This window comes from Scyliorhinus canicula, chromosome 1, assembly GCF_902713615.1.
Source record: "Scyliorhinus canicula chromosome 1, sScyCan1.1, whole genome shotgun sequence".
NCBI classification, from domain to species: domain Eukaryota; kingdom Metazoa; phylum Chordata; class Chondrichthyes; order Carcharhiniformes; family Scyliorhinidae; genus Scyliorhinus; species Scyliorhinus canicula.
In genome coordinates this window covers 68055204-68071439 of record NC_052146.1, presented here as the reverse complement: position 1 = coordinate 68071439, position 16236 = coordinate 68055204, and the positions used below count along the sequence as shown (strand labels likewise).

The following is a 16236-nucleotide window of genomic DNA, read 5'->3' as shown; positions in this document are numbered from 1 at the left end:
AACCTACCCCTTCACTCACCCAATAAAGGAGCTACGCCCCATAGCTAGTGACTCCAAACAAACCTGTTGGACTTTAACCCCGTGTTGTAAGACTTCTTACTGTGCCCGCAAAGAAAATCACATGGTGTCGACGGGGGCTTCGAACCGCGGGAAAGAGTCACGTGGGAATGATTTTGGTCCGCACACCTTTAAAGGGACATCATCACCTAGTCTGATTTTTCCATGTGACAGCGCGCTCACTGTGGAATAATTACTCTTTACCGTCCCTAATCGAACCCGACTTTTTTCTGCCACCCTCTTTGCTGCGTTTGGGTAATAATTGTTGCACAACCGAAATTGGCATGTCGGCAGCACGCTTTAACAATCCCTGCTCAGCTGTCCTAAAAGGTGTATAAATATTTGTAACATGTACTCGATCACAGGATAATGGACGCTGATAATGAAAAGGGATAACTGAACAACCAACAATTAAGTTATTTTTGCTCCAGTCACTAGTTTGTGAGGTTGGGGCTTGTGGTGGGTAATGAGGTGATTTATCTTTAAGCTGTAGGGCCTCCTCCATGGGGACAGCGGCTGCTGCCGGTGCCTCACTCTGTGGGCTGCTGCCCTCCCGCACTTCACTCTGCTCTCCACACTGCCCAGTGTCCGCTCCCGCCCCGCAACTCCGGCACCATGACTGAAGCTCCCAGAGAGGCCTGCAGCCCGGCGCTGCCTCTGCTCTCGCCGCTACCCAACACCGCCGACACTCATAAAGGCTGGCTCCACAAATGGACCAACTACCTGAAGGGTTACCAGCGCCGCTGGTTCGTGCTGAGTAACGGACTCCTCTCCTATTACAGGTAGGTCATCGGCATCCAGAGCCAGGCGCTGCGCCCACCGACAGCCACCCAGGCTTGCACCCAGAGCCAAGGAGGTTCACCCAGTCTGGACAGCCTGACATTGCACCCAGAGCCAAGGAGGGGCACCCACACCAGGCACCCAGTTTGACACCCAGACGTTGCACCCAGAGCCAAGGAGGGGCACCCACACCAGGCACCCAGTTTGACACCCAGACGTTGCACACAGTGCCAAGGAGGGGCACCCACACCAGGCACCCAGTTTGACACCCAGACGTTGCACCCAGAGCCAAGGAGGGGCACCCACAGGAGGCACGTAGACATTGCACCCAGAGCCAAGGAGGTGCACCCACACCAGGCACCCAGTCTGACACCCATAAGTTGCACTTCGAGCCAAAGAGGTACACCCACACCAGGCATCCAGCCTGGCATCCAGATTCAGATGTTGCAGCTACAAAGGTACATGTCTGCCACCCCAGCCAGGTGCTGCACCCATAGACACACAGCCTGGCACCCAGATGCTGTAGCCTGGCACTCCCAGCCAGAAGCTGCACCCACAGACAGACACCCGGCCTGACACCCAGGTGCAGCAACTACAGACAGGCACCCAGCTTGATACACAGAGCCAGGAGCAGCACCCACACCAGGCACCCAGGTGCAAATTCTGCAGCTAGAAAGACACCAATCCTGGTACCCAAAACAGGCACCCAGAGGCAGGAGCTGAACCCAGCCAAATACCCAGATGCAGGTATTGCACCCACACCAGGCACCCAGCCTGGCTTCAGATGCTGCAACAACAGACAGGTACCCAGAGACAAGTGCTGCATTAACAAGACAGTCACCCAGCCACCACAACCAAACACCCAGCCTAGTGCATCGATGAGAATGCCTCATCCACAGAGTGGCACCTAGCCTGGCACCCAGAGTTTGCTGTACCCTGAGGCTGGCATCCAGACTGAGCTGTCATTAGACGTTGAACGTTGTAACTTTGTAAGTAGCCGTGAGGATTTGGAATTCATAAGATACTAGTTTATGGGTTGGAGGATCAGATTCTCGTTTGGGTATTTTGTTTCGGCCAACGCCAGTATTCAGTGTTGGGAACATTTATTATTTCTAACTTGCATTAATGATTTGAAAAACAGTTGAATACAAATGAGTTGAGTTTTCAGAAAGTACAAAACTTAAAGTTCGAGTGGATTTTTGTAGCTTAGAAGTTTCACAAATTATTGGTAATAGTAAAGATTGTATTGTGGGAACGTGTAAACTGCTGGTCGTGGGAAAGAAAATGATGATTTATGCACTCTGAACATTTGTGTCATACATAATTAAGAAATCCAGGAGTCTTAAACTACTAAATAATCAAGATGTTCATTCAGTGCAGAACAGCAGTCAAGAAACCCACTGGAGTGCTGAACGATATAATCAAAAAGGAAGAGAACAAGTTGGAGAGGCCTGTGTTCAACTGTATTACTTTATTTAGATCCCGCCTTGGCCACTGTGCCAAGTTCTGGGCGTGGAAGATGTTCTAGCAAAGAGTCTCAGAACTGATCCCGAACATTTGATGAAGAATTTAAAGACAAATAGAAAAAATTGGGCTTTCTGGTATTGAAAAGAGATGACTCAAAAGTAAGTTTTGATGATGAAAAAATAGAGCAGGAGAGTTACTTCAAAATTACTTTTGTTTAAATTCGTCCTTGGGATGTGGGCGCCGCTGGCTGGGCCTATCCCTGAGGGCATTTAAGAGTCAACCACATTGCTGTCAATCTGGAGTCACATGTAGGCCAGACCAGGTAAGGACAACAAATTTCCTTCCCTAAAGGACATTAGTGAACCAGATGGGTTTTTACACCAATTGACAATGGTTTCATGGTCACTTTTTAGACTTTTAATTTCAGATTATTTTTATTCAATTCAAATTTCACCATCTGCAATGGCAGGATTCGAACCTGGGTCCCCAGAGGATGATCCTGGGTCTCTAGATTACTAGTCCAGTAGTACCGATAATACCAATACGCCATTGCCTCCCCAGTAACATTAAGACAGAGGGGCACGAGTTGGAATTAATATTGCTATCAAGAACTTGTGATTGACAGGTGGAGTGGACGTCTGTGCAGAATTGTGGAAATGCCTTCAGCACATGGACTGTAGCAACCCAAAATCCATCACTGCCTTCTCAAGGGCATCTGGAAATGGGCAACTAAAACTGGCCCGTCAGCAAACCTCATATCTCAAGAAATACTTTTGAAAAGAAAAGTGGAAGGGATGACCTTGAACTCATTTAAGAAACAGTTAAATGCTGTTCAACTATTCCCTCCGGACAATGTAACTGCTGATTTTACAGGCTGTCCAATATTGGTATTGACATTAGCCAGCCTGAAATGGGTATCTGGTGTCTATGCTTATTGCAAATCCAACTGGCCCTAGCTACTTTCTGTTACTACTTAAAGGTCAAACTGACATTAGATTCCTGCTGTTACTACTTGTAAAATGTGTGGCCTGGACTACATGTAATGCACCCTGGAATATTTAGGGTAAATAAATAAGCCTGTTATTCTGTGATGCTGCATAAAACCCTGGATTGCATTTGAAAATTTAAGGAAATCAAATGTAATGTTGAAATAGTTCAGTATTAATAGTGGTGGAATTGCTTGAGAACATGTTACAATATGCTTTCTGTGTTTATTTTAAGAGTGCAGAGGCAATAGTAGTCTGCATGGATTAGAAAGCTGCCCTTTATAACATCACAAGATAGCTTTGGATGAATAAGGCCTTTTGAACCCATTAGATATTATCATTTCAGAACATCAAATGTAATGTCTTGCCATCTGGCTGTTTCTTATACAAGTGCAGAGTTTTACATTCAGCCACACTTCCTGGGAACCGGTTCCAACTGTTGATCATTCAGTCTGGAAAGCAATACAGTGAACCCATTTCGTGATTGATGCATTGGTACTAAATAAGCCTGAAATATTATATCAGGCAATGTGGTGCCAAGATCTACCTCTCTGTTCAATTGTTCACCACCCCCTCCACCAACTGACCCACCGCTGACTAAGATTAAACATTTCATGAGATTACTTGATCTCCATAAACATTTGAGTTGACATTTGTCTGTGTTAGCACATTCTCCCTCTACTCTTAGAATCATAGAATTTACAGTGCAGAAGGAGCCCACCTGGCCCATCAAGTCTTCACCGGAAAGAGCAAGCTTACACCTCCATCCCAGCAACCCCACCCAAACTTTTTTTTTTGGACACTAAGGGCAATTTAGAATGATTAATCCACCTAACCTGCACATTTTTGGACTGTGGGAGGAAACCAGAGCACCCGAAGGAAACCCACGCAGACACGGGGAGAATGTGCAGACTCTGCCCAGACAGTGATCCAAGTGGGAATCGAACCTGGGACCGGACCCTGGAGCTGTGAAGCAACTGTGATAACCACTGTGCTACCGGTCGTCTCCTCCAATCCCCTGCCCAGCTGGAACTACAAAAGCAGTATGTGTTCACTTTAAGTGCTCCAGTCAGTAGCTCACCAAGATCCATGGTAAGCAAAACCAAGCCCAATCTTAGCCAAAGGGTATGAAGACTTCTCTCAGGTAGCCAGTTGGTCCTGAGCCAGTATGTCAGCTGATGGTTGCAGCACGGATTGTAAATGAACAAAAGCTCTATTTGAAGCTGCACAACCAGCTGCACTGAATGACTTGCTGACTAATTGATAGTGACACCAAAGGCATGAAAAAAAAATCTGAAGTCCAATTAATAGAAGCACCAGCACAGTCGTATCCCTCCTGGTGTCTGCCCTAAACCTACCCTTCACAAACCTGAATATGTGATCTCTTGTCCTAAAGTCACGCCCTATGCTTTTTGAGCTCTTTGAGAAGGTACTGAGATGGTACTCTAGGTGTATTTTAGTTGGAATTTGAGGAAGTATTTGGTACGGTTTTGCACATCTGGGTTTTGAAGATGATTGGAGTGTATGGGATTGACCAGCTGGACTGCACATTGGATTGGGAAAAGAAAGTAAGGACCAGTGGAATGTTGTAGAATCTTCTGTTATTTATTCCGTAGCCAAACTCTGTGTATGTCATCAGATGGATTCAGTCGGTAAATAATTTAACCGAGGCAAAGAATGGGCACTTGTATACGGTGTCTTTTCTCCAGAACATTTCAAAATGCTTCATAACCAATGGATCACTTGAATTTCACCATTGCTTCACACTTGTAGTGTGGCATCCGGACCCATGGAGTAGGAATCATTGCTTGAGTAAGCTAATTTCCGCTAAATACCACTTTTTGATGTAATTGGGCTCCATATTTTGGGGAGATAATCAACTGGGATTTCTACTTCTGTTAACTTATCTGGTATCACCATCTGCGATGCATTTGTGCAACGGTCTAGTCGGTGAGCTCGGCATTTGGCTCCGCTTGTTCGCTCCTGATGCTCTGTATTCAGTCACAGGTGAAGAATAACCATTTAGGGAAGTTATGAGAAGATCGTTGGTTCATGCCTGTTCCTGAATTCCAGGAGTCAATCTCCTCGAGGGAAGGTAAAGTAGAAAGTTGAATGATGATAAAAAGTCTCAAACAATATAACTCCTGGTTGCATAAAACAGACACCAACTAGATTTTGTATGACGGACTGATGAGCATTCAAAGGAATGTGAATTTACATATTGGAGAAAACATTGAGAGGATGCGACATTAAAATGTTGGACATGTAAATAATGTGTCGTTAAGCACAAAACCAGAGGACATGTGCATACAAATTGAGGTCTGACACCTGAGATTGGAAGATCTTTTTCTTAATCCTAAGGAGTCACAAAAAGAATACTACATAATTCAAATCAGAATTTTTTATTTGATTGGATTTATTTATTGTCACATTTACCGAAGTACAGTGCAAAGTATTGTTCTGCATACAGTTCAGACAGATCATTCCGTACATGAACAGAAAATACATAAGACAAACATAAAAAACATAATGTATATACATAGACACAGACATTGGGTGAAGCATACGGGAGTGTAGTACTCCTCAGTAGAGAAGATGTGTGAAGAGATCAGATCAATCCATAAGAGGGTCGCTTAGGAGTCTGGTAACAGCAGGAAAGAAGCTATTTTTGAGTCTGTTAGTGCGTGTACTTAGACTTTTGTATCTCCTGCCCGATGGAAGAGGTTGGAAAAGAGAATAACCCGGGTGGGAGGGGTCTTTGATTATGCTGCCTGCTCTCCCAAGGCAGTGGGATGTAGACAGTTTGAATGGGCTGGCTTCACTGCAACAATTTTTTTTTTCTCAAAAATGATTCAAGGAGAATGTTTCCACATTCAAGCCAGGTCCCACAGCAACACATTTATCAGCTCTCACGCTTCCATCAACTGTACTGGAATCAAACCTCTGAGAAAAATAGCACACCAATAACACTCCAATTTTAACCTCTTCGGAAAATTAAATGACATATATCAGAATATAGTATTGCAGCTGCTTTCCTACAACCCATATGGAAGTTTTACTGTTTAATTTCCATTATTTATTCCAGTCCATCACATGAACCCGCCTCCCATCCATTGACTCTGTCTACAAATCTGAAGATGGCCAACGGGAAAAAGTTTCTGCCAAAAATGCTTTGGAATCTTATGCTTTTAACATGAAGGCTACAATTGAGCATGAGAAGCTGAAAGGAAAGGTTGGAGATGGTGATAAGCAAAAGATTTTGGACAAATGCAATTATGTTATCAGCTGGCTGGATAAGAACCAGACTGCTGAAAAGGATGAGTACGAACACCAACAGTTGTTTAATTTAAATCCACCTCCTCAATTGTTGGACCAGAAGATGCACGTGCACCAGAAGGGGCACCACCAGCAGCTGGAAAGCCACCTGGAGGACCACCAGCACCTTGATATGGCTTTGTGATAATAGGATTGCAGATTTTCTCCAGCTCCTTCTGTTGGTGTTCGTACCCGCTGCAAGGGCTGATAAATTTGGTGCTGTGGGACCTGGATTGAATGTGGAAACGTTTTCCTTGAATTATTTTTGGGGAAAAAAACATAAATTGTTTCAGTGAAGCCAGCCCATCCAAACTGTTTAATCTACAAGATAGTTATTGCCTGTCACCTTCTGTCTTTCACCGATTAAAGAGAATGGAAGGAATTGTTGGAGGTGTGTTGAGAAATAGCTACCCAAGGAAAATCAGAAGCCTGAACAAATGGCAATCCAGAAACATCTGAACCAAGAAATGTCAATTAAAGCAGAAAGTGCGCGCGATAGAGGATTTTGATTTGAAAATGGAAATAAACGAGGTCACATTGGAATCTGCTGTTTCCAATCTACTTCAATAATTGGGTATCAAAACTTTTCTGGAAACACCAAATAGAGGCTTGGAGACAGTAGATGCAGCACAAGATTTACAAAATGATTTGTATTGCATCTTCTAAATGAAATGTGAACATAATGAACACAAATGTGAGCACAAGAACGGCGTTGCGGTTGTGGGTGCTATGGGGAGTCAGCAAGTGAGTGAAATTTAATTTGGATTGCTGTAGTGAAGAGCTGGCGCAGACATGACGGAATTTGTGGTTTCATTCTGTGCTGTACCCAAAATATTGTAAATTTGAAAACAAAAATAAAAGTACTGCAGATGGTGAAAATAAAAGCAAAATGCTGAAAGCACTGAGCACTGCCCCCACTCCCCATATCCTTTTGTTCTAGTTTCTGGATAGCTAGTTGATATTGACTATATATGTCACCAAGATCATGCCCAACATGAATCTGAAGAGTTACTTGGTTGCACACCTCTGGTGATTGATCTATTGGTGACATGACAGCTTTTAAGAATGCTTGATGCTCTAGCTATTACCTGCGTTTTATGATATTGTTGTGCTTTTTGGATGATAATGTGAACGTTTAAAATAAATAATAATGGATTATGTGGCACAAGGTTTCAAATGCCACACTTGTTATTAAAAATGAAAATGCCTATTTAAATAGAGCAATTGGATGTAGAATTTTTTTCAGTCCCTGTAGTGAATTTCCTGACCTCCCTTGGCAACTGCTCATGGTGAAAAGTTTGAAATCTGAGACTCATTATTCCTAGATGTGTGTCCCATCATTAAATAATCTTTATTACTGTCACAAGTAGCTTACGCTTACGTTAACACTGTAATGAAGTTGCTGTGAAAATCCCCTGGTCGCCACACTCGGGTGCTTGTTCAGGTAAACGGAGAGAGAATTCAGAATGTCCAGTTCACCTAACAGCACGCCTTTCGGGACTTGTGGGAGGAAACCGGAGCAACTGGAGCAAATCCACGCAGACACGGGGAGAGCGTGCAGACTCCGCGCTGACAGTGACCCAAGCCGGGAATCGAGCCCAGGTCCCTAGCGCGGAAGCAACAATGCTAACCACTATGCTACCATGCCTTGACTTTACTAAAAGTCATCCTTAAGTAAGGAAGGGGCTGAGAGAGACGGTGGTGAAATAGAGCTTTGTATTTTCAGTGCACACACTTCCCTGAATTTGTGTTTTCAGATAATATTTGGATTGTGGTTGCTGTCCAAAGATTTTTGCATCACACAGTGATCACGTGAACCTGTTGCTCTTCTGCAGTAGTGAAACACTTTTGTAAAGAACTGTATTCAAGGTGGTGCTTGAGGAATATTGAGAAATGTTGTGATAAATAAGGGGGAAAAGGAAATCTGCTTGTGGAACCAGCGGACTGGTTGGTTGTTCTTCAGAGGGATCAAAATAATTCATTTCAATTATTACAAAAATTAGCTTTTAAAAAGGTGGTGAGTTATCCTCAGCTATGTGAAATGTTGTATCCTGCCAGGGAAAACTTGTTTTAACAACAGGGTGCTGGATTCTTCGAGCCTCCGTGCCGACATCACCGCAAATTGCGCGCGTGCAGTCTACGCAGCGAGGGTAGGGGGCCATTGGCAGAGGTCCCCCCAGCGATTCTCCGAGGAAAACGGGCCGAATTCCTGATGAAGTGGTTCTAACCACGTTTTGCCTGTCGGGAGCGGCCGCCCTGGTGGGGGGTGGGGGGTGGGGGGATCCTTCACCAGGGTGGGGGGCTCATGTACAGCCAGGCAAGCGATCGGGCGGTGCCGATACGCGGGTGCGCGCAATCTCGTGGGGACCTACCTCTTGCCCGCCATGTTGCACGGGCCAGCCGCTGCAGGCCGCCACCATGCACATGTGTGGACTTCCGAACGGAAGTGCAGGGCCCCGTATCCGCAGCCAAAGCTGAGAGAAGCAGCCCGGGGCCCTGCCAATCCCCTGCAGGTTGGAGAATCACTTCTTAAGGAAAGTCCAGAGTGAAATGCCCACGTATTGGCGCTGGCGTGGGGACATAGCCCCGTTATTGGAGAATCCCGCCCAGGAAATTTAACATTTTATGTCAGACAAGACTTGTGTTGTCTTGGGGATTTGTCCTCCAGAAACATCCAGGTGATTCTTCCAATGGAATGCAGCTCAGACGCACACTGGAAATACAGATGCAGAAAATGACTTGGAAAAAAGTTGATGTATTTTATTGTAACAGTACAGATTCTGGGTGATTTGATTGAAGTCTTTGAAATTCTGAAAGGATGGGACAGGGTAGATAGAAGCAGGTAGTTGAGGGGTCTCAGAAGGAGACATAGACACAAGTTTACAAAGAGCAAGAGAAGCCTCTTCACGAGTTGTGTGAGTCTGTGGGATTTATTTCCACGATTACTGCTTGTGGCAGAGACTGTTGACATTCAGCCTCAGGTTGGGACAGGTGATAGAAGGGCTACGAAAATGGGTTTAGAAATATGGGCCTCTCAAACTTGCGCACATCCAAATTATGTTACCCCTTTAACTTGCACCAACTTTCATTCACCCATTATCCCTTTTCTCGCTAAGCTGCACCAACGCCTGGTTCAACAATGCCTCAATTTTAAAGTTTTCATTTTATTATTTTCAAACCCATTCATCCATGGTCTCTGCTCACCCCATCTCTAACCTCCTCCAATTACAATCCTTTGAGAGCTCTGCGTTTCTCCAATTCTGACATCTTGTGCACCACTGATTATAATCCCCCTCTCGCCTCCTGAGATGCCCTTCAAACCTGCCTCTATGAGCATCCATTTGGTCATCTGTCCTGATATCACTTTCTGTGGCTTGGTGTCAATGTTTTTATTTATTTTATATTAAGTGCCTTTGGATGTTTTGTTACGTTAAAGGCACTATATATTTTTTATAAATTTAATATAATACCCAATTATTTTTTTTCCAATTAAGGGGCAATTGAGCGTGGCCAAACCATCTAACCTGCACATATTTGGGTTGTCAGTGGGAAACCCACGCAAACGGGGGAGAATGTGCAAACTCCACACGGACAGTGACCCAGGACCAGGTTCAAACCCGGCTCCTCAGCGCCGCAGTCCCAGTGCGCCACGTTAAAGGCACGATATAAATACAAGTTGTTGATTTTTGCAGGATCAGTTTAGTTATAATGCGCTGAGAGAACATTCATTTTGTTGTCCTGGTGCATCTATCTCACTAACTGGGTAATTGTAGACTTCAGGTGGTTACACAACATGTATTCTATTTGTTTGTCAATTTATTGGTACTATGCTTTATTGGGGTGCAGTTTCTACAACTTGTAATAGCATAAGGCTTGAACTGTAAGAGGAGCTACGTAACTGCTAAATACCATTTTTAGAAAGTTATTGTGCAAAGACCTCTTCACAAAGCTTGAGGTCGAAATAACTTATGTCCACTATAAAATAACTTGTGTCCACTAATATCCGTTCCTAAATCAGTAACAGTATAAGCAAAATTCTAATGAGAGTAAAATTTGTACATGGTGATCATATTTTTTTAAACGAGTGGAAACCTTTCACTATTCCTTGGCTGGGCCCTTGGGTTCAACTTGTTTTTCCTCTGGGACCAGCTTTTTTCATTTCTTCTTCCCAATGTGGTGACTCACAGTAGCGTAATTCACACTGTATTACACATGTTGTACTATGTCTCTGGAAGCTCGGCACACGAGCAGTTGCGCTGCTCTGCCACTAGGGGGAGATGCACTGGGAGTGTACGGGAGTTTGTACTGGGCTCCACCCTTGGCTCCACCCATGACTCCTCCCCTAACCAGAAGTATAAAGGTTGATGCTGAGAGCCTGCCTGCCAGTTCATCTGGAGTTCATCGTGTCACAGGCAGGCTCTGTTGTAAGACGATTAAAACCACTGTTCACTTCTAACCACGTGTCGCGTGAATTGATGGTCTCATCACCCAATTAAATTTTTTATCCTGCAGTTAATTTTACACTTTTATTTGCCTTTGTGTAACAGTATTACCTATATCTGTCTGAAACTGTACACTGGTGTAGTTTTGTTCTGATTTTAGCGAAGTCAGCAGCTCCGAGCCAGTTTCTGTGTTTGAATTAATTCTGGCTTCCTTGTGCAGAGTGTTGCAGAACCTTGGTCCGGCAGAAATTGTGTCCAGGGTTCTGTTGCTGGGAAAAGGGAACTAACTTTGATTTTTTTCAATGCAGGAAGTCAGCTCACGCAGTCTGGTCTCTGAGAAACTGAACTGAACAAGCAGTGGTGCACAAATAGCTTCTGCTCTCGATATTTACCTGTTTAAAACTCCCCTACTCTTTCCTTTGGTTTGCTGTGTTGCAGAGGGCTTCTTTTGTGCCCTTTTTCCAGTTCTGCCCAAGGATACAGATATAAAGCAGTGACTGAAAATAATTGTCAAAGTAATTCGAGTCTAAAAGCGCTAGACTGAATATATGTGTTAACGTCTATAGCCACACCAGGCTAGGGAAGTTGCATGATTGAATGCAGAAATTGAAAACTTGCTGTCGGAGATGCAGCGTTCTGCAAAAACGCCATCTTGGTTGCTGGCTCCAATCAGATACATCCTGAGTGAAGCGAGGTTTTTACTCTCGGTAGACACAAAGTTAACTCACTACAAAAAAGTCAGGACTTGTCCATTTCATTTTAGGTGCCCCTTTAGCAGCGTGATAAATTTTAAATACTGCCAATTTATCCCTCTGGCACTGAAAATTAACTATTACAAGTATGGAGTCTCATTCTTTCCAGTTCTAATTGTGGTTTAAGTGTTTTTAATAAATAAAGTATTTTATTTTACTGTAATTACTTTACAGCAAAGGAGGAGACCATTTGGTCTATTGAGCCCATACTCGATAACTTGTCTCTTTTTCGCTCTCAATGCATTCTTTCTTTCCATTCTCTTTATTTTTCTTTCTGGACCTGATTTTATGTTCAGTTCATCATTTTGGTTCCACTTGTTGTTTATTATTTTATGGGTCTGTGTTTAAATCAAGGTAAAATGTAAGTAAAATCACCATAGTCCCAGATGACCATAGGCTGCTTTCCCCTTTTAAGGGGGAGAGCTGACTGGTGGTGGTTTAACCTGAGGATTGCCACATCTCAGGCAAGAGGCATGGTTGATGAGGCAGGGCCTTCATGAATAACCTCAGCTGATATGGGATTGAACCGATGCTGTTGTTCTCGCTCTGCATCATAAACCAACAAGAGCTAAACCGGCTGCCAAATGAAAGTCGCCATAGTCCCAGAGGACTAAAGGTTGCTCTCCCCTTTGAGAGAGAGAGCTGACTGGTGGCGATTTAACCTGAAGGTCATCACACCTCTGGTGAGGGACAAGGTTGAAAAGGCAGGGCCTTCATGGTAACCTCAGCTGGTACGGGAATTGAACCCGCACTGTTGGTGTTGCTCTGCATCATGAATATCCAGCTAACTGAGCTAACTGACCTCCCTGATGAAATGGAATAAAGAAGAGGGTTTTGTGATTTGTTACGAATTCTGCCTGACAACAAGCTTGGGTGGGTTGGCTGTCATGGGAACGGAGAGCCAGGTTGAGACTCGCTGCGAACCAGGTATAAAATGTTCATAACTGAAGCAAAGGTCAGGGCAGCTGGGCTAACTGTGGACAGATTTTCTGCCTTGAGTATTTTTGGGCAGAACGAAAGAGCGAGGTCTCTGAGAGATGGAAGGCTACTGCTAATGCTGACTTTCTGTGATCTACCAGGCAGAATTAGAGATGCAGCCCATGGAAATGTAAAAATATATGCCTTGGTGTGGCCAGGGATAGGAAACTCCAGGCACAGGACTTCCTGCTGCTAATCTGTTTTGGAAAACTGAATGGTGACTTTTGATGGTCACATGATGGGCTTTTGGACTTGTTAAAGAGGTGGTATATTTTCTGCTGTTTAGGATACTAGTTGCTATCAAGTAATGTTTAGTCAATATTGTTTTAATTTGTTTGTTACAGTAACCGTATCAAAGTTTGAAACCTTGTCTTGTAATTCCTTTAAGTTGATCACTGAGATTTCAGATATCTTTTCAAAAGTTGCCGGTCTCTACGGGGATCGTAAGTAACATTGATTGTTCAGACTCTGCACTGCCTATTTCACAATCATTCAATCTGGTGAAGGAGATACACAGTTGCTTTCCCTGTTCATTTAAATCCCTTCTGCCCTGTAAAAGGTGTTGCAGTGTGCTAATTTTGCACTTCCAGCAACTTGCAAAATATCATGGCTATTAAATGAACACGACAAGGATAAGTAACGGTGGCCGCTGTTTGCTGGCTGAGCCTTTGACATTTACAGGTGGATGACCTGCTGTGTATTTCTGAATTTTCCATTTATTTTAGATTTTTGTTTGTTTATTCCTTTCTCTCTCTAAAGTACTCAGACATGTTTAACTGCTTTTCTGTGATACGACCTAAGTCTCTATGAATGGGAGAATTCAAGTATCATATTTTTGCTTCAGAAAAGTGAGTGGGAACACTATTTGACCCTGTTGTTATGAAGAAACTGCTTGGAAATAGCACTTTGATAATATGTTTCTAAAAATGGAAACTGGCAATTTAAGTAATTTCAATGTCAGCATGATTCATTTGGTAACATTTTTGCAACTGAGTCAAAAGGTTATGGGTTCAAGCCCCACTCTAGGATTTGAACTGGTAACTCAAGCCAACATTTCAGTGCAGTGCTGCTGAGAGACGGCTGTGTAGTTGGATTGCCACTGCATTAAAATATTTCATGGCATTATAAGAACAGGGAGCTCTCGTAGTTTCGTACAGAAGCAGATTCTGGAATCATAGAATCCCTACAGTGCAGAAGGAGGCCATTCAGCCCATCGAGTCTGCATCGACCCTCTGAAAGAGCACAATCTCCAGTTCTATCTCTATAGCCGCACCTAACCTTTGGAGTGGAGATGCTGGCGTTGGACTGGGGTGGGCACAGTAAGATGCCTTACAACACCAGGTTAAAGTCCAACAGGTTTGTTTGGAATCATTAGCTTTCAGAGTGCAGCTCCTTCATCAGGTGAGTCATCTTCGGACAATTGGGGTAATTCAGCATGGCCAATCCACCTAACCACATCTTTGGACTGTGGGAGGAAACCGGAGCATCCGAAGGAAACCCAGACATGGGGAGAAAGTACAAACTCCACACAGACATCACACAGAATTGAACCTGGGTCCCTGGCGCTGTGAGGCTGCAGTGCTAACCACTGTGCCACATGCCGCCTTGGAAATCTGAAGTAAAAACAGAAAATGCTGGAAGTACTCAGCAGGTCTGGCAGTGTTGGTGTGGAGAGAGAAATTGAGATAATCTTTTATCAGAGCTGGAAGAAGTTAACAATGTAGTCGGTTTTAAGAAGGTGCAGAGACAAGGAAAGAGTGAGTGGAAGAACAGAATAAAAATAAATGTCTATGATTGAATATTTTTTTCTTATTCTTTTACTGGATGTGGGTATCACTGGCTTGGCCATCCCTAATTGCCCATGAGAAGGCTGGCAACAGTCCATCTCATGTAGGTACACCCATAGTGCTGTTTGGAAGGGAGTTCCAGGATTTTGACAATATCGTTCCAAGTCAGTATGGTGTGTGGCTTGGAGAGAAACTTGCAAGTGGTGGTGTTCCCATGTATCTGCTGCCCTTGTCATTCTGGGTGGTAGAGGTTTTAAAAATAATTTTAGAGCACCCAATTATTTTCTTTTAAATTAAGGGGAAATTTAGCGTGGCCAATCTACCTGGGCTGCACATCTTTGGGTTGTGGGGGTGAGACACACGCAGACGCTGGGAGAATGTGCAAACTCCACATGGACTGCGCAAACTCCACATGGACAGTGACCCAGGGCTGGGAATGAACCCGGGTCCTCAGCGCCATGAGGCAGCAGTGCTAATCACTTTGCCACCCATAGGTTGGTTGAAGTTGTGGGTTTGGAAGCCAGTGCCTCTTGTAGATCATACACACTGCTGCCACTGTGCGTTTGGTGGTGGAAGGAGTGAAAGGTGAATGTGGTGGAAAGGGTGCCTATCAAGGTGCCTGCTTTGTCATGAATGGTTTTAAGCTTCTTGAGTGTTGTTGGAGCTACACTCATTCAGGCAAGTGGAGAGTATTCCACTACACTCCTTACTTGTGTCATATAGATGGTAAACATGCTTTGGGGAGTCCGGTGATGCATTACCTGCTTCGGAATTCCCAGCCTCTGACCTGCTCTTGCAGCTGCAGTATTTATATAGCAGGTCCAGTTCGGGTTCTGGTCAGTAGTAACCCCCAGGAAAATTCAGCAATGGTAGTGCCATTGAATATCAAGGGGAGATGATTAGATATTCTCTTGTTGGAAGTCGTCATTGTTTGGCACTTGCGTGGTGCAAATGTTGCTTGCCATTTATCAGCCCAAGCCTGAACACTGTCCAGAACTTGCTGGACATGGACACAGATTGTCTTGGTAACTGAGGAGCCATGAATGGTGCTGAGTATTGTACAATCATCAGTGAACATGCTCATTTCTGATCTTATGATGCAGGAAAGGACATTGTTGAAGCAGTTGAAGAAGGTTGTGCTCAGGACATTACACTGAAAAGCTCCTGCGTGATGTCCTGGAACTGAGAAGACTGACCTCCAACAAGCGCAACCATTTCCCTCTCTGCTAGGTGTGACTCTGACCAGTGGAGATTTTCCCCCCGATTCCCATTGACTTTAGTTTTGTTAAGGCAAATGGCAATAGAGATCATGACTCAAGGCAAAACCGGGATGACTGGGGCAAGTGAAGCAGAATCATTGCTTGAAAAGGTGTCATTCTAAAACAAACAAACGGAAATGGCAGCAGTGGCGATAATCTTAAATTGTTGAACTTGATGTTGAGTCTGTAAGACTATAAAGCTCCTAAGTGGAAGATCAGGTGATTGGGCCTAGGACACTACCCTGAGAAACTCCTGTCGTGATGTCCTGGAGCAGAGATGATTGACCTCCAATCACCACAACTATCTTCTTTTGTGCCAGTCCAACCAAGAGTGTCCCCTCCAACCAATGGAGAGTGTCCCCCCCCCCCCCCCAATTCCCATTGACTCCAGTTCAGCTAGGTTTTCTTGATGC

At 44.2% G+C, this 16236-nt stretch overlaps 1 protein-coding gene across 4 annotated transcripts in view; it reads left to right on the top strand.

Annotated features, from left to right (window-relative positions):
• Positions 1-560: 560 nt before the first annotated feature.
• Positions 561-16236, top strand: part of si:ch211-106a19.1 (uncharacterized protein LOC561797 homolog) — a 536207-nt gene continuing 520531 nt past the window's right edge. For 2 of the 4 annotated variants that reach the window (XM_038792345.1, XM_038792336.1), the window contains exon 1: positions 561-839. In XM_038792345.1, coding sequence (XP_038648273.1) covers positions 673-839 — 167 coding nt within the window. In that variant the 5' untranslated portion in view covers positions 561-672. Of the gene's footprint in view, positions 840-1263; positions 1296-16236 lie in introns of those variants that run through there. The other 2 variants (XM_038792353.1, XM_038792362.1) reach the window with 2 other exon arrangements.